Consider the following 20066-nt stretch of genomic DNA (forward strand, 5'->3'; position numbering starts at 1 on the left):
GGACCTGGTGAGTTTCCCCGTGTCGAGTCGCACCAAGCGGCAGGCTGCACGTTTAGAGGTGCCCTTCAGTCAAAACCTTCAAGTTTCAGCCTCGCCATGATACCCCCCAAAAGCCGAAGACTCCCACTTCTCATCAGGTGCAGAAGAAGTCACGTCTGACGTCTTCCGATGACTAGTCGGCTTGCGTCATCGTCGAGACCATAGCTGATCGTCTTCGAGCGCGTATCTTTCGTTCTTCATTAGCGAAATTATCCTTGGCAACTGCTTTTGCAGTAGGCCGTCTCCAACAGATCCAAGAATCTCAGCCCTGACAGTCAAGTACGAATGCCTCCCAGCCCCCATCATCGTTAATTACTTCAGTCCTACAAACCACCAAAATAGGGCCGAGACCCCATTTTTTTTTATTCCATGCTGCATTATCCAAGGCAACAAGCCTGCTTGAAACACTCTAACTTATTCAAAGTAAGACCTGGGAAAGCACTTCACCCAATTAAGTATTAAGCGCTACCAGAAGGATGCAAATTCCACAATTGCTTCCTCAAGAAATGGGAACACTGAAGAGTCGAGTCAGTCAATATGAGGATACGCCACATCACGGCAGTACCCGAAAAAGAAACCCTGAAGACGCCGCCAGCCACTTGGGTTCTGGCATTTAGAGACAACCACCGAAAGCAGAGCAGGCGTGCTGCCACACACACAGTCTGCTCCTCGGATTTCTTCCTTCGCCTTGGCCATCTGACATAGCGCCGCGCATGTAAAGACGCGACCGCTGCTGCTCCGAGGCTCGGGCGTCAAGGAGGAAAGACGAAGCTGCCGCCGGAACTGGCCCCCCGTGGCGCACCAATAAAACAGAAGGGTTAAGCGGTGAGGGCACACTTCCCGGACCCCGGTACCGTCTTCGCTAGACGGACAACACTACCCCCTAATCTGAATGCCCATTCACGAACAGACATTGCGTCTACTACGAATTTTGCCGAAAGTTGACGGAGTCGCGTAAAAACACAAACCACTTCGGAACAAATATCACATCTGACAGGAGTACGACAGTTCCGACAGCTCCGGGGTCAACCTCGGAATGCGACGGCGCGCACGTGATTTTCCTTCCTAGCTCAAGGGCTTTACTTCCATCTGGACAACCCATATACAACGAAAAACGAGACGTCACCCGTTCCTGTCCTCAGCGACTTGATTAGCGCTCGCTCTCCTGATGACATCCGGCAGCCTACACTTCAACTTGAGTTCCGATTTTGGCGGTCCAGCAACGCCACCTGGTGTTCTGCCACTCCGTGGCCGCGGTGAGCCTATCCCGGAGGGCAGCATGAATGACACCAGGTCGTTTTCTACATCTTCTGCCCCTTCCCCCTCGCACAAGTGTCGCTGTACCATATCAGACGAAGAGGAGCAACCTGCTTGAGGGTTCGGACTGCCAGTTTCTGTTCTTGATGCAGCCCTGTTAGTTTTCCCTGACGAGTGGGACAGTGTGCCGAGTACGTGAGACCCGGGATGCCGTAGACGGTCCCAGGGCAATAGCAGAGGTTTCTTCATCTCTGAACTTGGTGCCCCTGCGGGACTTCCAAAGCTGGTCACAGGACTCATTATTCCGGCAGATGCCGCAGTGTTGGCTGTACCCCGCACAACTGCTTTCCCGCGGCGTCGCCCCGTAGAACTCGCCCCACCAGGAAGAAAGTAGTATCTTCCAGCCCCTGTTTGAGGAGTGTCTCCCCATCCACCACTGCTAGCAGGTATTCCCATGTCCGCAGGTGCAGGTAGCAGCGTGGGCCATACCGGTATTTCTGTATCATTTGGGGCTGGTGTATTCCTCTTGTCAGATTCTGGAGCATAAAGTTGTCTAGACCACGGTACGCCGGCTGGCGGCTCACTTAGTGGGGGAACCAGGAATCCTACAGGTGAGTAGTGAGGGTTCACCGATTTCTTGTACCGCCTGTGAAGAGGAGACGCGCCGCCGCTGCCGTGAAGCACCCGTAGGTGCGCCAGGCCGGGGGACCCGCTACAGCCCCTTAGTGGAATCGTGGCGGCGGGAGATGGAGGGACAGGCAACGACAGACCGACACCGGACGGAGTAATTTCTGAAGCTACTGACGGGGGAGTACGACAGCCCGGGGAAGACGTTGTGCTGTTGCTCAAGATTTTCTTCAGATTTTGCTTTTCTGTAGGCGCTGTAGAAGCGCTGGACCAAGGGGGCGGACGGGAGATAGAATGCAGAGCCTTCTGCTCTCGACGAAGCCTAGCTAGAAGACTCTCAGCCTTGGCACAGTACAGCTGAGCCATGAGTGTCGCTGTAGGGCTACATGCATCGGCCTGGAACTCCGTGAACCAGGCGCGAGCATGAGGCCAGGTCACACAACCGAGAGCCGGGCCCAGATTGTCAGGGAGTTTTGTGATGGGTAGCACACGGCCGGGCGGAAGCAGCATCAAGTGGTGAACGCCCTGAAGGCATAGTACATAATCACAACAGTTCCCGTGCGCGACTCCGTGATTTAGAAGGTTACGACGTTCACAGCGCTACGATTAGATGGTGAGGACACGGGACCCCCTGCTAGGGAAACTGTGCAAGAAAAAGCAAGCGTGCGGCGGTACCAAATTGAAGCAACGTCACGTAGATAGTAGAAGATTCCCGCAGAACGTCAAGCTCAAAAAGGAGAGTCGCTTTTTGCAGGTATAAAGACGGGGGCACGGGCGTCATAACGTGCGCACAGTGTCCTGGTGCAAACACAGGGATGAAATCACCGGTGTTACCAAGCACAACAGTTGTTGCTCAGACGTGGGAAGTGGTACCCCTTACACGATAATAAGCTTTAGGCTGCTTTCACGGAACTACCTTTCAGGATTCCCCGGACACCATTTCTAACTTTGTGCGTGATCTCCCTCTGTATGTACAACGGTGAGTGGACAACAGTAAGGTATCTCACAACCCTAGGAGGCTGCGGACGACAATGCGTAAAAATCCCGTATAGGCAGTTGTCGCGAGGTAGAACAGATATACTGGAGTAGTGGAGAACACAGGGAGAGTGTGGGTTGTCACTTGTAACGACTTACGTCGGGTTTCACAAGGAAGTAAATGAAGACCCCGGAAAAGATGAATGCGATTGACATGGAGAGAGCAACACATCCCGAATTCGTGGAGCCTTCATGAATCGCATCAGTGAACTCGCTGAGGCGATGAGCGGAGAGAAACATGATGGTGGGGACCATGGCGTATGGGGCTACCCATTTAATAGCCATAGACCAGAAGCCAGTGAAACCAAAAAGGGTCGCGCGTCCGCTTACAACACGCGCCAGCTCCAACCGGAGCAGCTCCACGTTCCCAATTAGCAACCACCACATGCGATCCTGCACCCGGATAGTCAACACCAATCAAAGCAAGCCTCCTGAGAATAGCGTCGAGAAAAGCCCCGTTCCTTGACAGTGCGAGTACGCTGTTTCCACGCTGTTATTCGTCCTCTTTCTGTTGACTTTCAAAACACGCTTAGCAGGGGACTTCAGCGACTGTGTACACAGGCGCTCCACAAGTATTGTTTTCTCGGTTTAACGCGCTATCCCCTTTCTCCTGACACCTGTGGATTGTGGGGTCGTTGGCACATTCACGTGCTAGCTGTCGGACTGTTGCCGCCTCTAACTTTCTCTCGTACGCGTGTGCAGCCGTACGTATATTTCACTCGCCGCTTATGCGCATCGAGATGAGTTCGTGCTTCAGATCACAGACACACAGTGTTGTCACTGATTTCAGTATAGGATCTTAGGGTTCCTACGCTACCCGAATGTATTATCTGAACACTCCGCATGCATTCACAAGAACTCGACACTTTCGGGTTTCAGACTGGCTTGCACCGCTGCTGGACCAGGTGCTTCGGCCCTGTTTTCCTGCGCATCTGCCAGTCAGGTCGGGCAGCTGGTCGTAACACGTAGATACCTGGTAAACTGACGACTGGTGTGACAGTTGCGCCGGTCAGTGCCGGCCTGCACAGGTGATAGCGCAGTACTTACCTTTAGACTGAGTGCCGCGATGCTGGCAGTGTTCGTCGCTGAGCTGCACGGAGATTCTCCTGAGAGACCTCGTGAGATTTCAAATTTCTCTTGCAGTGCGGGAGCGTAGTGTGCAATCACGAGAGTAGATATCGCGCAAGTCAGCGGACATAACAACGAGTAGGCTAGAAAAATGTTCAGGGATTCCGTATAGAGCCACAAGGCTGACAGCCCTATGAGCGAGAGCCAGTTCCAGAACGCATGTAGCGCTACAGCTGGAGCAAGGATGTTTCACACAGACAAGAGAGGCGGCAAATGCTGTCGTACTCGTCAGTCTCGTGCGCATCTGCTTTGCGTCTTAATTCCGGAGAGAAGTCGTGTTGGCGTAATCAGAAATGAACGCTTCAGGATTCCCTAGCAAAGGCGAAACCTCTCAGAACATGTACGAACAAGCGAGAACGACTACAGCACATACGCCACCGGATCCCCTCTACCTCTTCCCCAGATCCAACCATTCAAGGCAGGAGCTCGCAGGATTCTATACTATGGACAAAAAGTTGGACACGGGGGAAGATCACAGTGAGAGCCCAGTCCTTTGGCATGCCTTGATTCATTCTCACCAGCAACTAGAAGTGAGTTTCCGCCCCTCCCTCGTACTCAGCTTCTCACCTAGGCGTCCGACACTGTCGCTCTGCGCCGTAATTCCGTAGCACCATCCGAGCAAGATAGATATTCCCAGGCAACACCAGCAGTGCCCCACCGCACCCACGTACTTCTTAACATTCGAAACGACCTAAATCGATAAACGAGAGCCAATCGGGAGTGCTACCTTTGGTGTGTACACCTGTTTGAACGAGGGGTGAGACGCCATGCAAGCAATGGCGCTGATATGCAAGTTTTTCGGCCAGCTCATCATACAGGTGGAGGTAGCTAGGATCAGCTACTCTTGTAGGAGAAGCAAAAGGAGAAAGAAGGTCTACAGTTGATTTCACTTATGATGCCACCGGTGGAAAGTACCTCTCGCAGAAAAGGCAATAATCGTGGCAGTGTCGCGTTCAAGTATCACTAGGCTTTCTACTTCGTTCTGAATAAATCGAAATGTGCTCAGGTCCCTAGCTTTTGCGTATAGTACTGCTCTTGTCAGGGTGCCGGACATCTGGCTCTACGTACAAGCAGTTCTAAAAGTTATTGAGAGACTACCCCTGCTGATTCAACAGCCAAGCTAATGTGAGCGAGCTTCCTTCTAGGATATCTGGGAGCTTACAGGTCACGCAGCCGCATGGCGACTAAGATTGAACCTGTCAGCTTCTCCAGAACACGTGCATGTAAACTGGCGCTTATTAGCCGATGTCTGGTGAGATGCCGGTCTGCACAGTATTCTATTCCACCCGGGCCGGGTCCCCATGAGGAGGTTGCGTAAGCCGCGAATGAAGGAATATCACCCCATTAGAGAAATTTTCCAACTGACAGCTGTCGGGAAACGCGAGCTAGACACGGCTGCTTTCAAACTAGAGTACCCCCAGATGCTGCCGTAACGGTGTCTACCCGCGTTTCCCCCTTCGTTTGGGGAGATAACATGGTCCATACCACTGAGCTGTGTGTCTCGAATGAGTGACAGGGGACGTAGGTCTCTTTTCCAGATGACCACATAAACCTAAGAATGCTAAATGATCTGCATCTCCAAGATCAAATGTGCACTTCTTACCAGTCGGCCAGCAGGGAATGCCTGGGGGAGTGACATAGGTAAGAGAATGCAGAGGAAGGCAGGTACAAGGCTCTTCTTAAGGTTAATGAACACAGAACATTCCTGGACGGCACGGATGATGACCTGCAGTTGTAAAGCGAGCGTAGCGAGGGACAGAACTGCGGCTCCACCGAAGAAAGTGATCGCCGTTAATCTCTGATTCAGGAAGCAAGCAAACAACAAGAAACGTCGTCAAGTGTGTGTCACCACCCCTTTCGTCTGTTAGGCCGCACACGCTGACAGTGTCTCTCTGGATCTTCTCGGAAAACAGCCAGAAAAAAACCTCAATATTCCAAGGGAAACATCGCCACTAGGGAAACCGACCACGTAAAAGCCAGCAAGGCGTCCCAAACTCTGTTGTGTTCTCGTCAGTCGCTAAACCTCTCAACGGCCTCTCTCCGTTGTCGCCGGTCGATTGTCGACGTTCGCGGCCGCTTTTATTTTGGGAATCGAAAGTCACAGGTTCGAATCTTATCATTCTGGAAACTAAGTACAAGTATCGCGAACGTCGTGCTGAAATACATCGAAGAAGATTAAACTCAGACCCAAGTAGGACTCACCTCAAATGGAGCACTGAAAAAGAAAGCGACAGGGTATATTACGAAGATATGACCGACCGGCGCATCCTGCAGGATCGTTTTAGCTGTGATTCCAAGGGTCTTGGAGAAGAATGAAACAGCGCTTGCTGCGTAGCAATACATGGCAACATAATCCTATGAAACATAGGACCCGACTTCCTGTGTCTACGTACTTATTGAGGAAGGGGTTTAGTGACTCTTTATACTGGGAAAACGTCTTGAGATGCTTTGCAAACGAGAGGAGAACGTTTCTCGTAGTATACAGGATCATCTTGTAGCGTGTTGCTTTGTCTAGCGGGTGCGCGTAACCAGCCGTTAGATAGGTCTGCATGGAGACCCTGCCGCTTTACCAACTATCAGTGCTATCCACCAGCCAGGACTCACACCCCCAGGCTATCTCAAAGAATTCTCTCTCTTAGGCTTGGCACGTAGTAGTACCCTAGAAGGAGGTATAAGACTCTGAACAAATGGAGAAATACTCCATCCGGGGGATTACCGGACTTACCAACAAGGACGAACTTTGTCATTGAAGCGGTGACGTTGGTAATAGCGGCGGCGCTGGCTTCAACCATAATGTTCTGCCCGATGCTACAGGCATATACAGACGCAGGACACCGATGCCAAGTGTCCGCTCCCAACCCACAACTGACTCAGGCTCATCTACTCAATGCCAATCAGCCAGGCTGTCGCGCGACCGGGACGTATGACTTAGCTTGCTTATACACGGATAGGAACGAAACAACAACATATGCATCGGCTGAAACATACTTTGTGCCTGCGGCGAGATATCTCCTAGTAGATGGCGCGCGAAGCCCCTAGAATTGCGTGTGAGCCTCATACTTGTGCTAGCCGTCTAGTGGGGGTACTACGCGGTCATGAAAAGTTACGTCGCTCACTTCTCTAGTTACAGAAGCGTTCACAGATCCAGCGTACAGGGGCAACAAAGCAAGAATAGAAGTAAACATGTTCTTCGATAACAATCCTACACATGTTAGCCTTTTGTGAGATACCGTCACCAGTCTACGATGGTCGGTTGCATAAGAGCATCTTTACGATGAGAACAAGACGAGTCACTTCAGATCTCAAAGAATGATGCAATAGGCCACAAAGGCCCAGTGTGAGGATAGACTACGAGGAGATGTGGATGACTCTCTTGTACACACGTGTGTGGAGCTTCCCTTTAACGACAAGCGTAGAAACAGATACTTGTGCGACTCTACAAGGTGGGGTTTGTGGTAGTGGCTTACGGCATTCGGGCTAGCCAGTTGTTTTCGAGCCTACCGAGCATGTCCTCCGAGAGTGCAGAAGAGCCCGAGCCCTACGCTGAGATCGTTTATAGCGGCTAAGACAGCTGTTGTCCATATCGATGGAGATGCTATGGCTTGTATAGCTTTCTCTGATCTGATGAACTCAGAAATATCCAAGAATTGCAAGAATGCTCGATTGTTTAGAGCCATTTCTCCAAATGAGATGACCAGCCAAAGGCTCAGCGCCCCAGCGCAAACTGAAAGCAAACAGACACGCAGGTTACTTAAATCAGCTACTCCCGTCTTTAGCAATAAATCAGTTCACGCTTGGAGACTTCCAGGAAGCTACCGTTGTACATGTTTGATTGCAGTTGCCAGCATGTAGAGTACTGTCCATGTTTTCTCTAACTTATCTACGAGTGTTTGCAATAGGGTCATGACAGGGCCTCTCAGTCGTTTCTTAACCTGTCTCAAACCTCGGATCGGGCATAGGTTTTTCAAGGAGGAGGATGCATGGTTCGATATACTGGGGCCCACTACTTACTACTTCTGATTACTTGCCGGACAGTGGATGTTGGAGACGTATTTTGTGAAACCGCTGAGAAGGCGAACCCTACCTTTCGTAGGTCCAAACTTTCACTCGCATATAAGAACGATCAGTGGCAGAATAACATCGAAGTCTTTTGGATAACAGCCGTTGCAAGAGGGTAACCTAGCTACGTTCCAGTCGGTAGCCCTGTCGGTGGTAGACTTTTCTGCTTATTCAAAAAAAAACTCGCATGCAGAATGTGGAGTGTCAGTCAGGTTCCAAGCGACTGTCGTCAGTCAGTGTGAACTCCTCTACTGCAACAAGCACCACGACTTTCTGTTCAAAGAGTCAGTCGTGTACCCTCTAACTAGTCGGTCCACGGGTGGAGGTAACACAGGGGGACATTCTCAGACGGGCCCACCATGCATGAGCATTGCAAGCACGAAGTAGGACTAGGGAACTTGGAGCTCGTCTAGCCATTCCGGTGTCAGTTTCTTAGCGCACCTTGGCTCTTTCGAGAAGGGCCTGCTGCTGGTCTCTCGGACCCCACCACGCCGTGCCATGGTATGGTCGGTGCTATGCATTCCTGACAGCTGAACACGCTGGCTGCTTAGTACGGGCAAATGCTTTCCAGAGAGTAGCCTGTGTGTATAGCTCTCGATCTCGAGTTACACGATCTAAACTCATACTTTGCAGAGAAAAAACACTTTTTAGTAGTCAGCTTCTACCGTGTATATTCTGTGCCTTTCTAGACGAGCCACCCCTGCTTTCACAAGAGCAAGGAGACGTGACGTCGAAACGACGAAGTGAAGTCAGTCTGCTTCTGTTTTTTCGACAACTCTGTGCCTGCCTTACTTTCTTAGTCCACTTACTGATTGAAAGGCTAGAACCTCCGACAATGACAAAGTAGCTAGCGATCAACCAGGCGCCGACCATAGCTCCTAAGACATGGAGCCTCATGTTCTTCGGTGGCCACGTTGTCTCGGTTGTATCGTCGATACTGCTTTGCTCTTGTTTTCGCTGGTTCAGAAACGCCTCGCTCCCATCTCTCCGTGTACTTTGCGTGTCTTTTCTTATCTGGTGTGCAAGGAGGTTATCCACCCCTCGTTCCTGTGTACCAGTGTTGGGGGTGGTCCATGCTCCTGTCTGGCTGATCGCGGGGTTGTCACGTCGTTGACTTTCCTGCTGTGATGTCAGTGAACTTGTTCCATTGCTGTGGTTTTCGTCTCTCGTTCCTTCCAGCGGGGATATTCCTTTCAAACGCCAACAATCTTGCAGACGAGAAGGTGAGAATTCTCTCTGAGAGTGTATACCCGGTCTTTCTATCAGTGCGCTGTATTTCTTGAGTAGATGATGGCAGGGCGCTTTCGCTGTGAGATTTTCCTTCACAAGTGCGCCGCCGTCATCTCCTTCAAAATCAAAGGCATAGGGTTCGGATTGGCTTTCTGACTCTCTAGTGCTTGAAATGCTTGCCCTGGAGAGACTCTTTTTCGACCTCGTCGGGACATAAATTTGTTCTATCTTTAAGAAATGTCGAAGCCGTTGTTTGAGCTGCTCGTCCTCTTCTACAGTGAAGCGGGGACGTCGCCGAGTTCTAGAGATTCTAGACGTCGAACTTCTAGTCTCGTTTCTCCCGTCTATGCCTTCATTACTGCCTGAATTGTCGTCTTCTTCTTCATCTGGAAGTTTCATGACTGCTAGGGCCAGCGCTTCCGTCCGGGGGTGGAGACGATATGCACTAGGAGATGCCGAGCCAAGTATAGCCATCGTATTGTACGGTGTTCTTCCTGTGCTGTCGGCCTCGTACCCAAACCACCGACTGTAAACAACAGCTGACTGGATGGAAGAGAAGAACAAGAGGCAAAGCAAACGTGAAGAGCCTTGAGTTTCAACAAGCCCTTTTAGGTACCACACCGTGATTCTTTAGCTCTTGAACTCATTCTAAGGCAAAACCGTCATGGTAACTCCATACAGAGACCTACGAGTAAGTATAAGAGGCACAGACGTTCCTTCTGATATCTTTGACATTGTGAGCTCTATGAGTGTTGGTGCTACAGGAGATAAAATGTCATCAAAAGGTGATAGCCTAATTTGACTTTCTAAAACACCTTACAAGGGAACAGAGAAGAATTCGGCCTAGGGGCTGCTTATCAGTCTTTCATCCTTCTGCACGCCTTACGTTTTTACACCTCCTCTCACCCCCCCCCCCCCATGGTGGGTATCCTGCTCTGAATCAATGTCCCTCCTAGGCACCGTGCGTATGGCTTCAAGTATAAGACGACCTCAGATTCTTTTTCAAGTATAGCAACGAAACGGATGACGGGATAGCTGACTCCGCAGCTCCACTGACAGAAGCATCGCTGTGAGTTCGAGGTGCACAGAAAAGCCGGCTCTGCAAGTCTAAGCATCCGTTATAGTGAAGGGCAGGTTGAANNCAGGGAGAAACGAGCCCCAGCAAGGCGCCACAAGGGACCCAGGTAGCGGGCAGGTTGAACGTGTCCGAAGCGTCAGAGCAGGTTCGATGCGAACAGCGACCTGTCAGGGAGCAAGCTTGACAGGACGCGGCTGCGTTTGCTCCACCTTGTGTACAGGAAATCAGTTCCTTCTTTGCCAAGGACAATTTCGTGGTTTTATATATCTGGCTGTGAGACAGTGACGCCTGACGGACACCAACTGCGGCCTACAAGCGAAGAACGCCTAACAGCTTTGTACGCAAAAAGCTACTACACTAGTCTATGCTACATCAGGAAAAAGGAAGGGAGATCAGTCAGCAGGCGCATGCATAGAAGACCAGTTACTTTCAAAAGAAAGGAAGCTCAAATGTGATCTACTGCCGAAGTGTAGCATGCGAATGTATGGATTTTACTTACCTTGCCAACAGGGTACGGAACGCACTTTTCCCTGGCCGGGGAGAAAATGCAGTAGCTTCGTAAATGACATCGTCTCTCATCTCCTCCTTGCTCGTCACAGTCGTAAATCTCCTCCCGCGTGAGTTGCCACGGTTGCACTCGACGTAGAGACTCGGCTAGATAAATCAGACACTCCGCTGGCTTTCCTACGTTCGAATAGAACAACACGCGTTTCGCTTCGCCTTTCTTCACAGCGTGAACTAAACAAAACATGGTCTGAAGACGTCGCTAGCCCCTTCACCCTTTTTCTGTAGACCGATGACCTATACACAAAGATCTTCGCTTTTAGACGAACGATAAGTAAATCAGAAGAGGAAAAGGAAATCACAGTATGGTAGTCACGTAACTATCAGACGCAGGCTTCCCCTCATTGACTTCTGAAGAGGGCAAACTTGCCGGAAGCCTACAGCATCTGCACTTCCGCAGAAGGCTGGCGCCGACGGGACTCGCGGGCATCGCACATCTGAACCTAAGGTAAGAATGCACCTGTTTATATTACATACATATGTTCTAGGCCGTCCTCCTGGTTTTATACTGTCTATGATCTGCGAACCTATGAGACTGAAGACGACCAGAGAAGTCCACCTAGGATCACTAGGGTGACCACGAGCGACCACTTGGACTGTTCTTCTAAAGGTGGAGTGTAACAATGCGATGTAAACGGCAGTGTTGCCTAAGTGGATGCGAGGGGTCTCATTGGCAACAGATAGTACTAGGAATACCCCCAGAATATGAAAGTCTGTGACGGAGTATCTGTGAAAAAACTTACTCGAGTAGGGTACGCACTCGCAACAGACGATAAGCAAACACATCAGGAGGCCTAGGCCCCTTGCTCTCTTACACAAGGACCTGTAGACACAAGGAGCCGAAGCTCGAATGACCTCCCCAGCAGCAAGCTCGAATGCCATGACCGGCATACAGACCAGAAAGATTGCAAAGAGGTACACCGCAATCACCCAGAACATGCAGTCAAATTCTAAGACAGCAAGCCAGAGATCCTCCATTGTACCAGACCCGAGGACGAGGGTGCTACAGAGGATATATAGGCAGACGCGCCTAAACCAGTATCCTCTAGTTCTCTGCATATCCAGCCATTCGACGGTTTCTTCGTCAAGCGTGCTAAGCATACGGGGGTATTCCAGCAAGTCCGACAGTCTTGCGACCTCATCTGGCTTTCGCGAGGCTACGGCTGCGTTCTGTTCTGCCCAAGCAAAGTCATGTGGCAGCACCTCCAGTTGAGTTCCGCCGGAGAGCCGGACAATGGCCTCGTGTAATGCTGGCAGGTGGTGTTGGCTGTTGTTCGAGGAGGTATAACAAGCCGTCCGATAGATATATTCTCTCTCCATTTCCCGTCGTGTCAGTGATCCGCTGTGAGAGAAGATCCCCGCCACATGCCGATAAAATGGAGACGAGCGGAATTCCTGTATCGCCTGTCGATAAAGTCCACGTCTAGAAGCTACGTACGTTTCCCATGCAGACTTGTAAGCTGGCCAGGCTTCTCCGACCGAGGCGCACCCCGATCCGCTCCCTTTCTGGGTGCAGTCGGAAGTTCCGACCGCAAACCCAGGCTCTCCTGCAGAAGGCGCTCCGCGTGGGCACCCTGTAAACCCTCCTGACTGCTGTAGCGGATGTGGATCATAGGAGGCCTTACACCGTGTGCGAGACAATGGTGCCATAGTGACTCTTCGGAGGCTTTCTGATCTTCCGACAGACGACGTCACCATCCTGTCGGGACTTCCAGACCCTCCAGGGGCTGTCGAGCCCTGGGCATACTCTGGCGCAGGCTTCTGTTGCAGAACGGAATGTGGCAGTGGGCTACTGCTTTTTCCCTCCGGAGAGGAGACAGTCAAACCGAATACGCAGCCTCCGACTTCGCATGATATGAGTTGTCCCGCGGCTACGCCGGCAGTAAAGCCTGGATTTGTTTCTCCTGCGACAGGCGCCCCCTGGCGTGTCTCGGGAGGAGGCAGGCGGGCTGCCTGTCCACCTCCGTTTGGAAGGATGCTGTGGCCTGGTGCCTCGCACTCCTCCGTCCACGAAGGCTGAGTGAGTTTGGCAACGGAGATTGAAGGAAGATTAGGAGCAAATTTGTCGGTGAATGCGTTGCATTTCTCCGCTTCTTCACTATTCATCTCTTGAGACTTGTATTCTTCGAGAGTGCCGGACGTCTCAAAGTCTTTCAGGGAAGACTGAAGAGAAAAACTACGAGCTTTACGAAGTCTAAGTGCGCGCGCCGCCCTACTGATCAGGCTCCGGCCACCTTCTTCAAGATCCAAGCGCATCTCATGCAAGAGCCTTCTTCTGCGACTGTCTGCTCCCATGGTTTCTACGTCCCAGAGAAGAAAGTCGAGTTCCCCAGTCTCGCCATAGCTCGTATGCTGAGGGAGAGATGGAGGGACGTAGTGCCGCGCTGTCTCAACTTCTTGTTTTGGTTGCGACGAGGCTGCACTGCTTTCCTGGTGCTTCTGTGGGGTACCTTTCTGTCTGGTGGAATGTGCCGCCCAAGCATGGCTGAACCCTTGAGCTGTCATGTCAGGGGTGGCGCTGGCTGGTCTCCGCCGGGCGGCTAATGCTGTATCTTCCCGAGCTCCGCGACCAAACTTAATTACTTCAGTGGCCACTTCCCCAACATCGAGATTTACCGGGACCGATGAAACGAGAGTTTCCTCTGAATTCACGAGTCCTGATTCCTCTCTCAACTCCGTCCTGGTACGCCTTCCACTTTCGGGGGTCTCATTACAAGACAGGACAGAGTAGAGAGTCCTGGAGTCAACTCTAGTATAGCGACCTCCTGAAGACAGATTCGTCTGTTCTTGAGGTCGATGTGGAGTTGCACCACCTCCTTCGACAGTAGACAGTGGCCTCCGTGCAAGTTCCTCCTCAGTCCTGGCTCCCCTCTGTACGACCCCAGGTGTCAGCACAGACAGAAATCTTGAGAGGAGGGGCCCTCCTGCTGGACTGGGCCGGCCCGCGGAGCTCGGGACAGTAAAAGGGGATAGCGGTGAAAAGAATTCAAACGACGAGGAAACTAAAGGACTCAAGCTTTTGCTTCTGTCCCAAGAACTATCCGGAGATGGGGGCTGCTTGTAAGTCAAGCTGTGGCTGCTATCATTCCCTACGCCAGGTGACAGGCACCGAGGGAAATGCCGGGTCCCTTGACGGGAAGAGAAGGAGCGAAGGAGTTGCTCTGGAGGCACAGAGAGCTCAGCCTGGAGTATTCCTGCAACATCTGTTGCGTTGAAGGACGGGAAAACACCCGCGTCGGTGGCATCTTGACTCAGCCCTGTTCGAAGTAATGGATGGGCCTGGGGGGAAGTAGACGGGTGAGCCGGCTGTAAGAGCGCACCTCCCTGCCCAACCTCCGCTGATTGGCCTCCTGGCCCTGTTCTCTCACCTGCACTAGAGTATGAACTCCGACGGCGGAAAAGTCGACGGACCGGGATGGAGAAGTATGTCCGTCGTCTTTGCTTTCTTTGCTTTCCGGAGGTTTTTTTGTCTTTCTGTCCACTGGATGAACCTTCTGTCTGGCCCCGCCGTCGCAACCCTGCAGCCTGTGTGGAGCGAATACTGCAGCCTGCATTGTCGAAGTTCCCTGAAAAGCCTTGATTTAACTCGACGTCCTTGTCGCCGGAAAGATGTTGCCTTTCGTCTTTCAGCTGCCCATGAGCAGTTCTTCCTTTCTTCTCTTGCTGCGCAGGCCTTAAACGAGATCTACTAGCGGTCCCTGGAGGAGGGGATGCAAACGAGGTGTGAGCCATTCGTCCCTCGGCAGGGTTGCCGTGATGAGGTGCAATCGGAGGGTTCGGTCAGGGAATCGAGGGCTGTAGCCGGAATGCTTTTAGGGGGAGTCTTTTCTTGGCACCGAAAAAGGCAACCTGTCTCTCGGTTACAACTTACGAGAAATCATAGAGGCTAAAAGCGAAAGGTCCTTCACACACCATACGGATCTCTTAAATTCGTAGACACAGAAGTGAGAGACAAATGACGCTCCGGAGTGTGCGACAATTCACACCATCACATGATGACCCTCCAGCCGCTTTTATGCTCATCACTAGATTATTTCTAAAGATCAAATCTCAGGCGGAAAGAGATACTCCAGAAGTTGTTTTAAAAGCGCGGCTCTTGCCCTTGCACGGACCATCCCAGAGAGACAAGACGTGGCAGTCGCGTGGCCCCGCCTTGCGCGGGCCCTGTTCCTGAGGGTGATTCCCATGCAAGTGCAAGCAAGCTCATGGTGCGGACCAAGCAAATCCTGAAAACGCGGCTGTTGACGATTGCGAAGCCATGTCAAAGAATGGAAAAGAATGCCATGTGTGTGACAGCAACACAGTTGCAAACGACCGGCGCACGCGTTACCCGTGCAGAATCGACGAGTGTCCCGCATAATGCTCCCCGGCGCCCGAGCACAGGACACGTCCGCAATCGTCTCCACTCACTGCATGAGAAAAAATCCCGCATGCGTCGCTCGGTTCCTGAATAAATAAACTGCAAGAATGCAATTTTGACCAAGAACTCCCACTGCAAGAGAGTCACTCCATTCTGAGACCAGGATGACTATCGTGACTGGGCGGCGCCCGGGCGCAGCCGAGACAAAGCACGGCACCGAATGAGAGCGTGTTTCACAAGGAAGCCCACTTCGCCCGCCATCCTCTTCAGCTCATAACTGCTGATCCTGATCGCTTGAAACTGTGCGGCTCCTCTAGCTTCGTCGTGGAACCCGTTGCTCGAGCGATGGCGGCCCCGACTTTCGATACTGCTTCTCGCGGCCGAGGCAGGCGTACGGTCAGTGATTACCCCTTAAATGGTTCAAAAGTGAGTTGGCACTTGCAGCCGCGAGCACCAGTGTGGAAAAATAGTAGTAGGAACATCAAAGGACATCGGTCCTCGGAGCTACCTATGAGAGCTTCGGCATGGTGTGGTGAGGTGGCAGTAGCAGGTCGGTATCACCTTCCTGTTCTGCCTACCGCGTACGAGAGGCAGCACAGTGTGTAAGCGGGAAGTCCTCATGTGCGCAGCCAGCAAGGCCGGTGAAGCACTAAAAGCCCAACAGCGGTTCCAAGCGCCCTCGCTAAAGCCCGTCAGCTATATCTCTCTAACAGCCACCCGTTCAAGTCAACTTTCGCGCCCGGTGCGCTTAGCCAACGGGATCAGAGAAGGCTTAGGGAAACCTGCTTTTCGCCAAGCTACTGATGGCAACCACAGGACGTATATGCAACTCTCCACTTGTTCAGAACTCGACAGATCTTGAAATACCTGACAGGAGAGTCGGTGTCATTCGCATTAGCAGCCAGAGGAACCGGGGCCAGTTTGAGATCCAGCACCGGCGGAGCAACCTAAGAGCTGCTCCGGTGCTTGTGGGAGGAGTCTTCAACAGGGCTTGCATTTGAAGGAGTGCATTCGTGAAGGGCCCTCTTGGAAGGAGAATTTGGCACCCGGTTGACCGCGACCACTCTGGGCAGCCAGCCGAGACGCCGCTGTGGCTACTGGTCTCACGGCAACCTCCTTTGTCCCCTGAAGAGCGGAGTGAACTTCACGGTACAGCTCTTAAGTAAACAAATGTGCCGCTAACTGTCGCACCCCCCCCCCCNNCTTTAACTTAGGGGATTGCATCTACGGCACATATCTCTTGCAGACTGCTTCCAAGACAATCTGTCTGTCTTTGCCCGCTAGTTCAGTCCCCGAGAGTGTCGAAGTCCGCCGAGTTGTCCGCCTCCCGTCGATCATCGCCCTGCTAATCTGCAGGCCACAAAACGCTCTAACAGCACACGCCCAGCAGTCTCAACGAAATGACTCACGGGACTATATCTACAGAGTGAAATGGAACATCGGACCGGATGCTGTATGGATCTCAACGGCGCTTCTAACCGGACGGGGGGGCGAGACAGATCGCGGTCCTACCCCAACAAGCCGTCAGCAGCTAGCTAAGAAAAGGTGTATGTCTGCCGTCATAACTTTCCCTTTCGCAGATGTAAAAAAAGCTGTTAACTGTTTTGATCGGTTATCGCAGAAGTACAATGGATTCTAAGACACAGCCCGAGATATCAACTGAAGAAGTACCAACGCCGGCAGAGCAAATCCCACAACCGGAAGAAGCCGAAGTGGAGACGACTATCACTCCCGCTCATTCGATTACGGTGAGCAACATGGGCGATTTGCAGAGGAGTACTTTGCTCTCCTGCGCTTCGCTTTTTGTTGGACGATGTGATTTTGACTGTGGTGTATTTCAGCCACGTTAATGGAATAGCCAAGATGGAGGATACTCGTCGTGAAGGCAGACTTCACCCGACATCGCACGATTTCTGTTTTGCATATGCTGCCTACAGCCTAGTCCTGATGAGAGGGAGGTCCGCGTCGCGACTACCCGACGGCCTTTTCGCCACCACTACAGGGACGCCGTATTGAAACTGGTTTTCTGCATATCTCTGGCTGTGCTCGTCGGGGTGATTGGATCTGGGATAGTACTGCTCTTCGATCTCCGTGAGCTCTCGGACACTCCAGCAGTCTCTTTTTCCCAATGCGGTTATAACAGGCCCTGGGGCGTGACAGCAACATATCCCACTGTGTCAAATTTATGGCTGCAATCCTGGACAGGGAAAGACTAAACACGACAAACGCTTCATCTCTACCGAGGCCTAGTGATCGCACTTTCATTCCGCTTGTCTGTGTTTTCTGTTGCTTTCCTTCAGCTCAGAAGCTGTTCAAAACAGATCATCGCCGAGGGAGGTCTCACTTCGCCGTGCCAATCTCCAACGCTGCTGCCAGGCCAGAGCCTCTGTCCTTTCTTCATCCTTCTTTCTCAGAAGAGGAAGCAATTCCGGCAGTAGCCGTTATTTTCAAACCAGATCCTCGGACATTCGCGGCTGAGGGTAGTTACAGAGTGCCTCGTTCAAGTAATCCTGAGGGTCGCACTAACCCCGCAACGCCAATGAATTCTCCAACGATTGCACCAAGAGTTGACGGGGGAGACACTCGCCGACTCGTTGGAAACATTCGAAGCCAGTCTCAACAACAGGGCTCATGAGGCTGCATTTACCATCGTCGTGTGAGAGGCTCCCCCGCCTAGTGGGTGCATTAACTTTGTGCGGTCACCTAAGCAATGTCAGATCTTTGTACCTAGGAACTGGCTTTGTTGCCTTTCGATCTAAAATGTCTTGACGTTCTCTACGGGTCAGTCGGTTGGTCGCGGGTCGGCCCTAACCGTATTTCCGTCTCTGAAGCTGGGCTCGAGATCGGGTCTTCCTGGTTACTACCCGCTGTCAACACTCCTTTCGGTGATCCGCCTTGCCGATATTTCTAGTTCGCGAGTTCTTTTTCACTTTAGAATTCGATGTCACTTTGCCCTGAAGGCGCTCGCTCAGTGAAGAGCAATGGGAGCGGAGTGAAGGAGTCCCCGTGCCCGTTTCCACTATAGCTTGCTATTAAGTCAGGAAGTCAAGCTCTCTTCATAAGTTGCCTATTCCGCTCCGAGTGACGAGCAGTCCTTTACGAGGAGAGCGACTATCGCTCGTGTGTCGGCGTGGGATCTGCTCACACGCGCCCATTAGTATGCGAAGCACAATGCCTAGCAGGTGTGGTTACGTGGCGTGCAATCTTAGATCTGTGCCAGAGGACAGCGAAGAGAACTCAGTACGCGCAAGCACGAATACAGAAACAGTTACTTTAGAGTTTAGGGGTTTACACGGGTCCTGGCCGTGTCTCGCAAACCCCACCTGCGCCACCAGGAAGAGTCAGACCTCTCACGTTCCCAACAGCACACTGCGCAATCTGCTTTCGAAGTTCAAGGCCTCAGCCAGGTCTCCTTTTGTACCCAGCGTGCTGAAACAGTGGTGTCTCTCTCGCAACGCCCAGTCCGGTTAGTTACTGGGACCCGAGAAGACTGCAATAGGGACTCAAGATAGTGGCTCTCTACCTGGTACGAATGACTGCCGTGTGCCGCGGGGGGTCTCTGCTTGCTTGATCATGACCTCAGAAAAGCCATAGCGAAGTGACCACAAAAAACGCGTGTTGGCAAAACACCACAGGTCGCCCTTTCGCTGCGAGCACACCCGTCCCGGCGTGGTTGACAAGCCATCCAGCTCTGAGTGTGAGACCTGGGCTGCGAGCGTCCGTATTATTTGTCGCTTCTGTGTTAATCTCTCTGTTCTCAAGCTTCGGAGATTTTCGTAGTATCGCTCGTGCTGCTTCCCCGATGGCGTCCGACTCTAGTCCAGCTCTTTCTCATGTGCTCTGGCGGGGAAGTGTGTCGGTCGACATCGTGGACCCGGCACCCAAACTGACCTCGACTGACGAACGCGACACGGAGGCAGAAACCACAACCTCTGATGAGGAGGCAGGATTTGAAATGCAGGTCTGAAGAATTAGAGAGTATTGCAGCCACCTAGGGATGTCGGTCTTCAGACTCCTGAGGAGACATTCAGTTCGGTCGGGCCGGACGACAAAACACGCGAGTGTTGTGGTTGGAGTAGATAGATCGGGTTCCCCACGCTGCCTCTTTCCTTATAGCTCGTCTTGAGTGGTGACGGCCAACGACTCGCGGACAAAGTTGCCGGTCAGCGACTGAGCCGCGTACGTTCTTGTCTCCGAGGGTCTGTCGGAGGAGGCCACGCACCGTACGCTGTGGTGGTGTATCGATTTCTCTTTGGACTCTATGAACGGCTGGTTCGGAGTCCGGAGAAACTTGAAAGCGTTGTGTTCGCGTGTACCTGCTGCGAATCCTGTACCTGCCAGGTATTTCCCACTGCTGCTCCACCCTCTACCGGACTGCCAAGAAAAATCACCGCTTCCGTGAAATCTGTGAAGGACAAGATTCGAAGCCCCGCCATTGCCGGCCGGACTCGCAGCCCAGCCGCGAACGAGCAAAACAGAAGAGCTGCTGCTTTGTCCTCCCTGCTATTTTACATCGCGGCGACATTTCTGGTGGCCGTTCTTTTCCTTATCGCTTCTCTTGTCTGGATCCTCCGTAAGTCACCACTAGGGGCAGCACCGCCCACCACAAGAAGTGTAGGGACCGCAAGAGGCGGAAATGCCGCCCGGATCGCAGGTGCTCGGCGCAAACCGTCGGTAGTCTGACACTTG

At 52.2% G+C, this 20066-nt stretch overlaps 2 protein-coding genes across 2 annotated transcripts; one reads left to right on the plus strand and one right to left on the minus strand.

The window, feature by feature from the left end:
* Positions 1-2: 2 nt before the first annotated feature.
* CSUI_000484 (uncharacterized protein) lies at positions 3-15298 on the minus strand. Its single transcript, XM_068060718.1, has 10 exons — positions 11761-15298; positions 10953-11137; positions 8955-9918; positions 7588-7810; positions 6812-6894; positions 6289-6413; positions 5690-5884; positions 4006-4777; positions 3058-3351; positions 3-2448 (listed from the first exon to the last, which is right to left on the minus strand). The coding sequence occupies exons 1-8, from the start codon at positions 14747-14749 to the stop codon at positions 4601-4603; spliced, it is 4941 nt and encodes a 1646-aa protein (XP_067927310.1). The 5' UTR covers positions 14750-15298; the 3' UTR covers positions 3-2448; positions 3058-3351; positions 4006-4600.
* Positions 15299-15787: 489 nt separating this feature from the next.
* Positions 15788-18078, plus strand: CSUI_000485 (uncharacterized protein). The gene is made up of 3 exons (XM_068060719.1): positions 15788-17125; positions 17315-17468; positions 17678-18078. Exons 1-3 carry the CDS (start codon positions 17006-17008, stop codon positions 18010-18012), a joined length of 609 nt encoding a protein of 202 aa, XP_067927311.1. The 5' UTR covers positions 15788-17005; the 3' UTR covers positions 18013-18078.
* The last annotated feature ends 1988 nt before the right edge of the window (positions 18079-20066 follow it).

The sequence above is a fragment of the Cystoisospora suis genome, assembly GCF_002600585.1.
Source record: "Cystoisospora suis strain Wien I chromosome Unknown contig_186, whole genome shotgun sequence".
Taxonomy (NCBI): Eukaryota; Apicomplexa; class Conoidasida; order Eucoccidiorida; family Sarcocystidae; genus Cystoisospora; species Cystoisospora suis.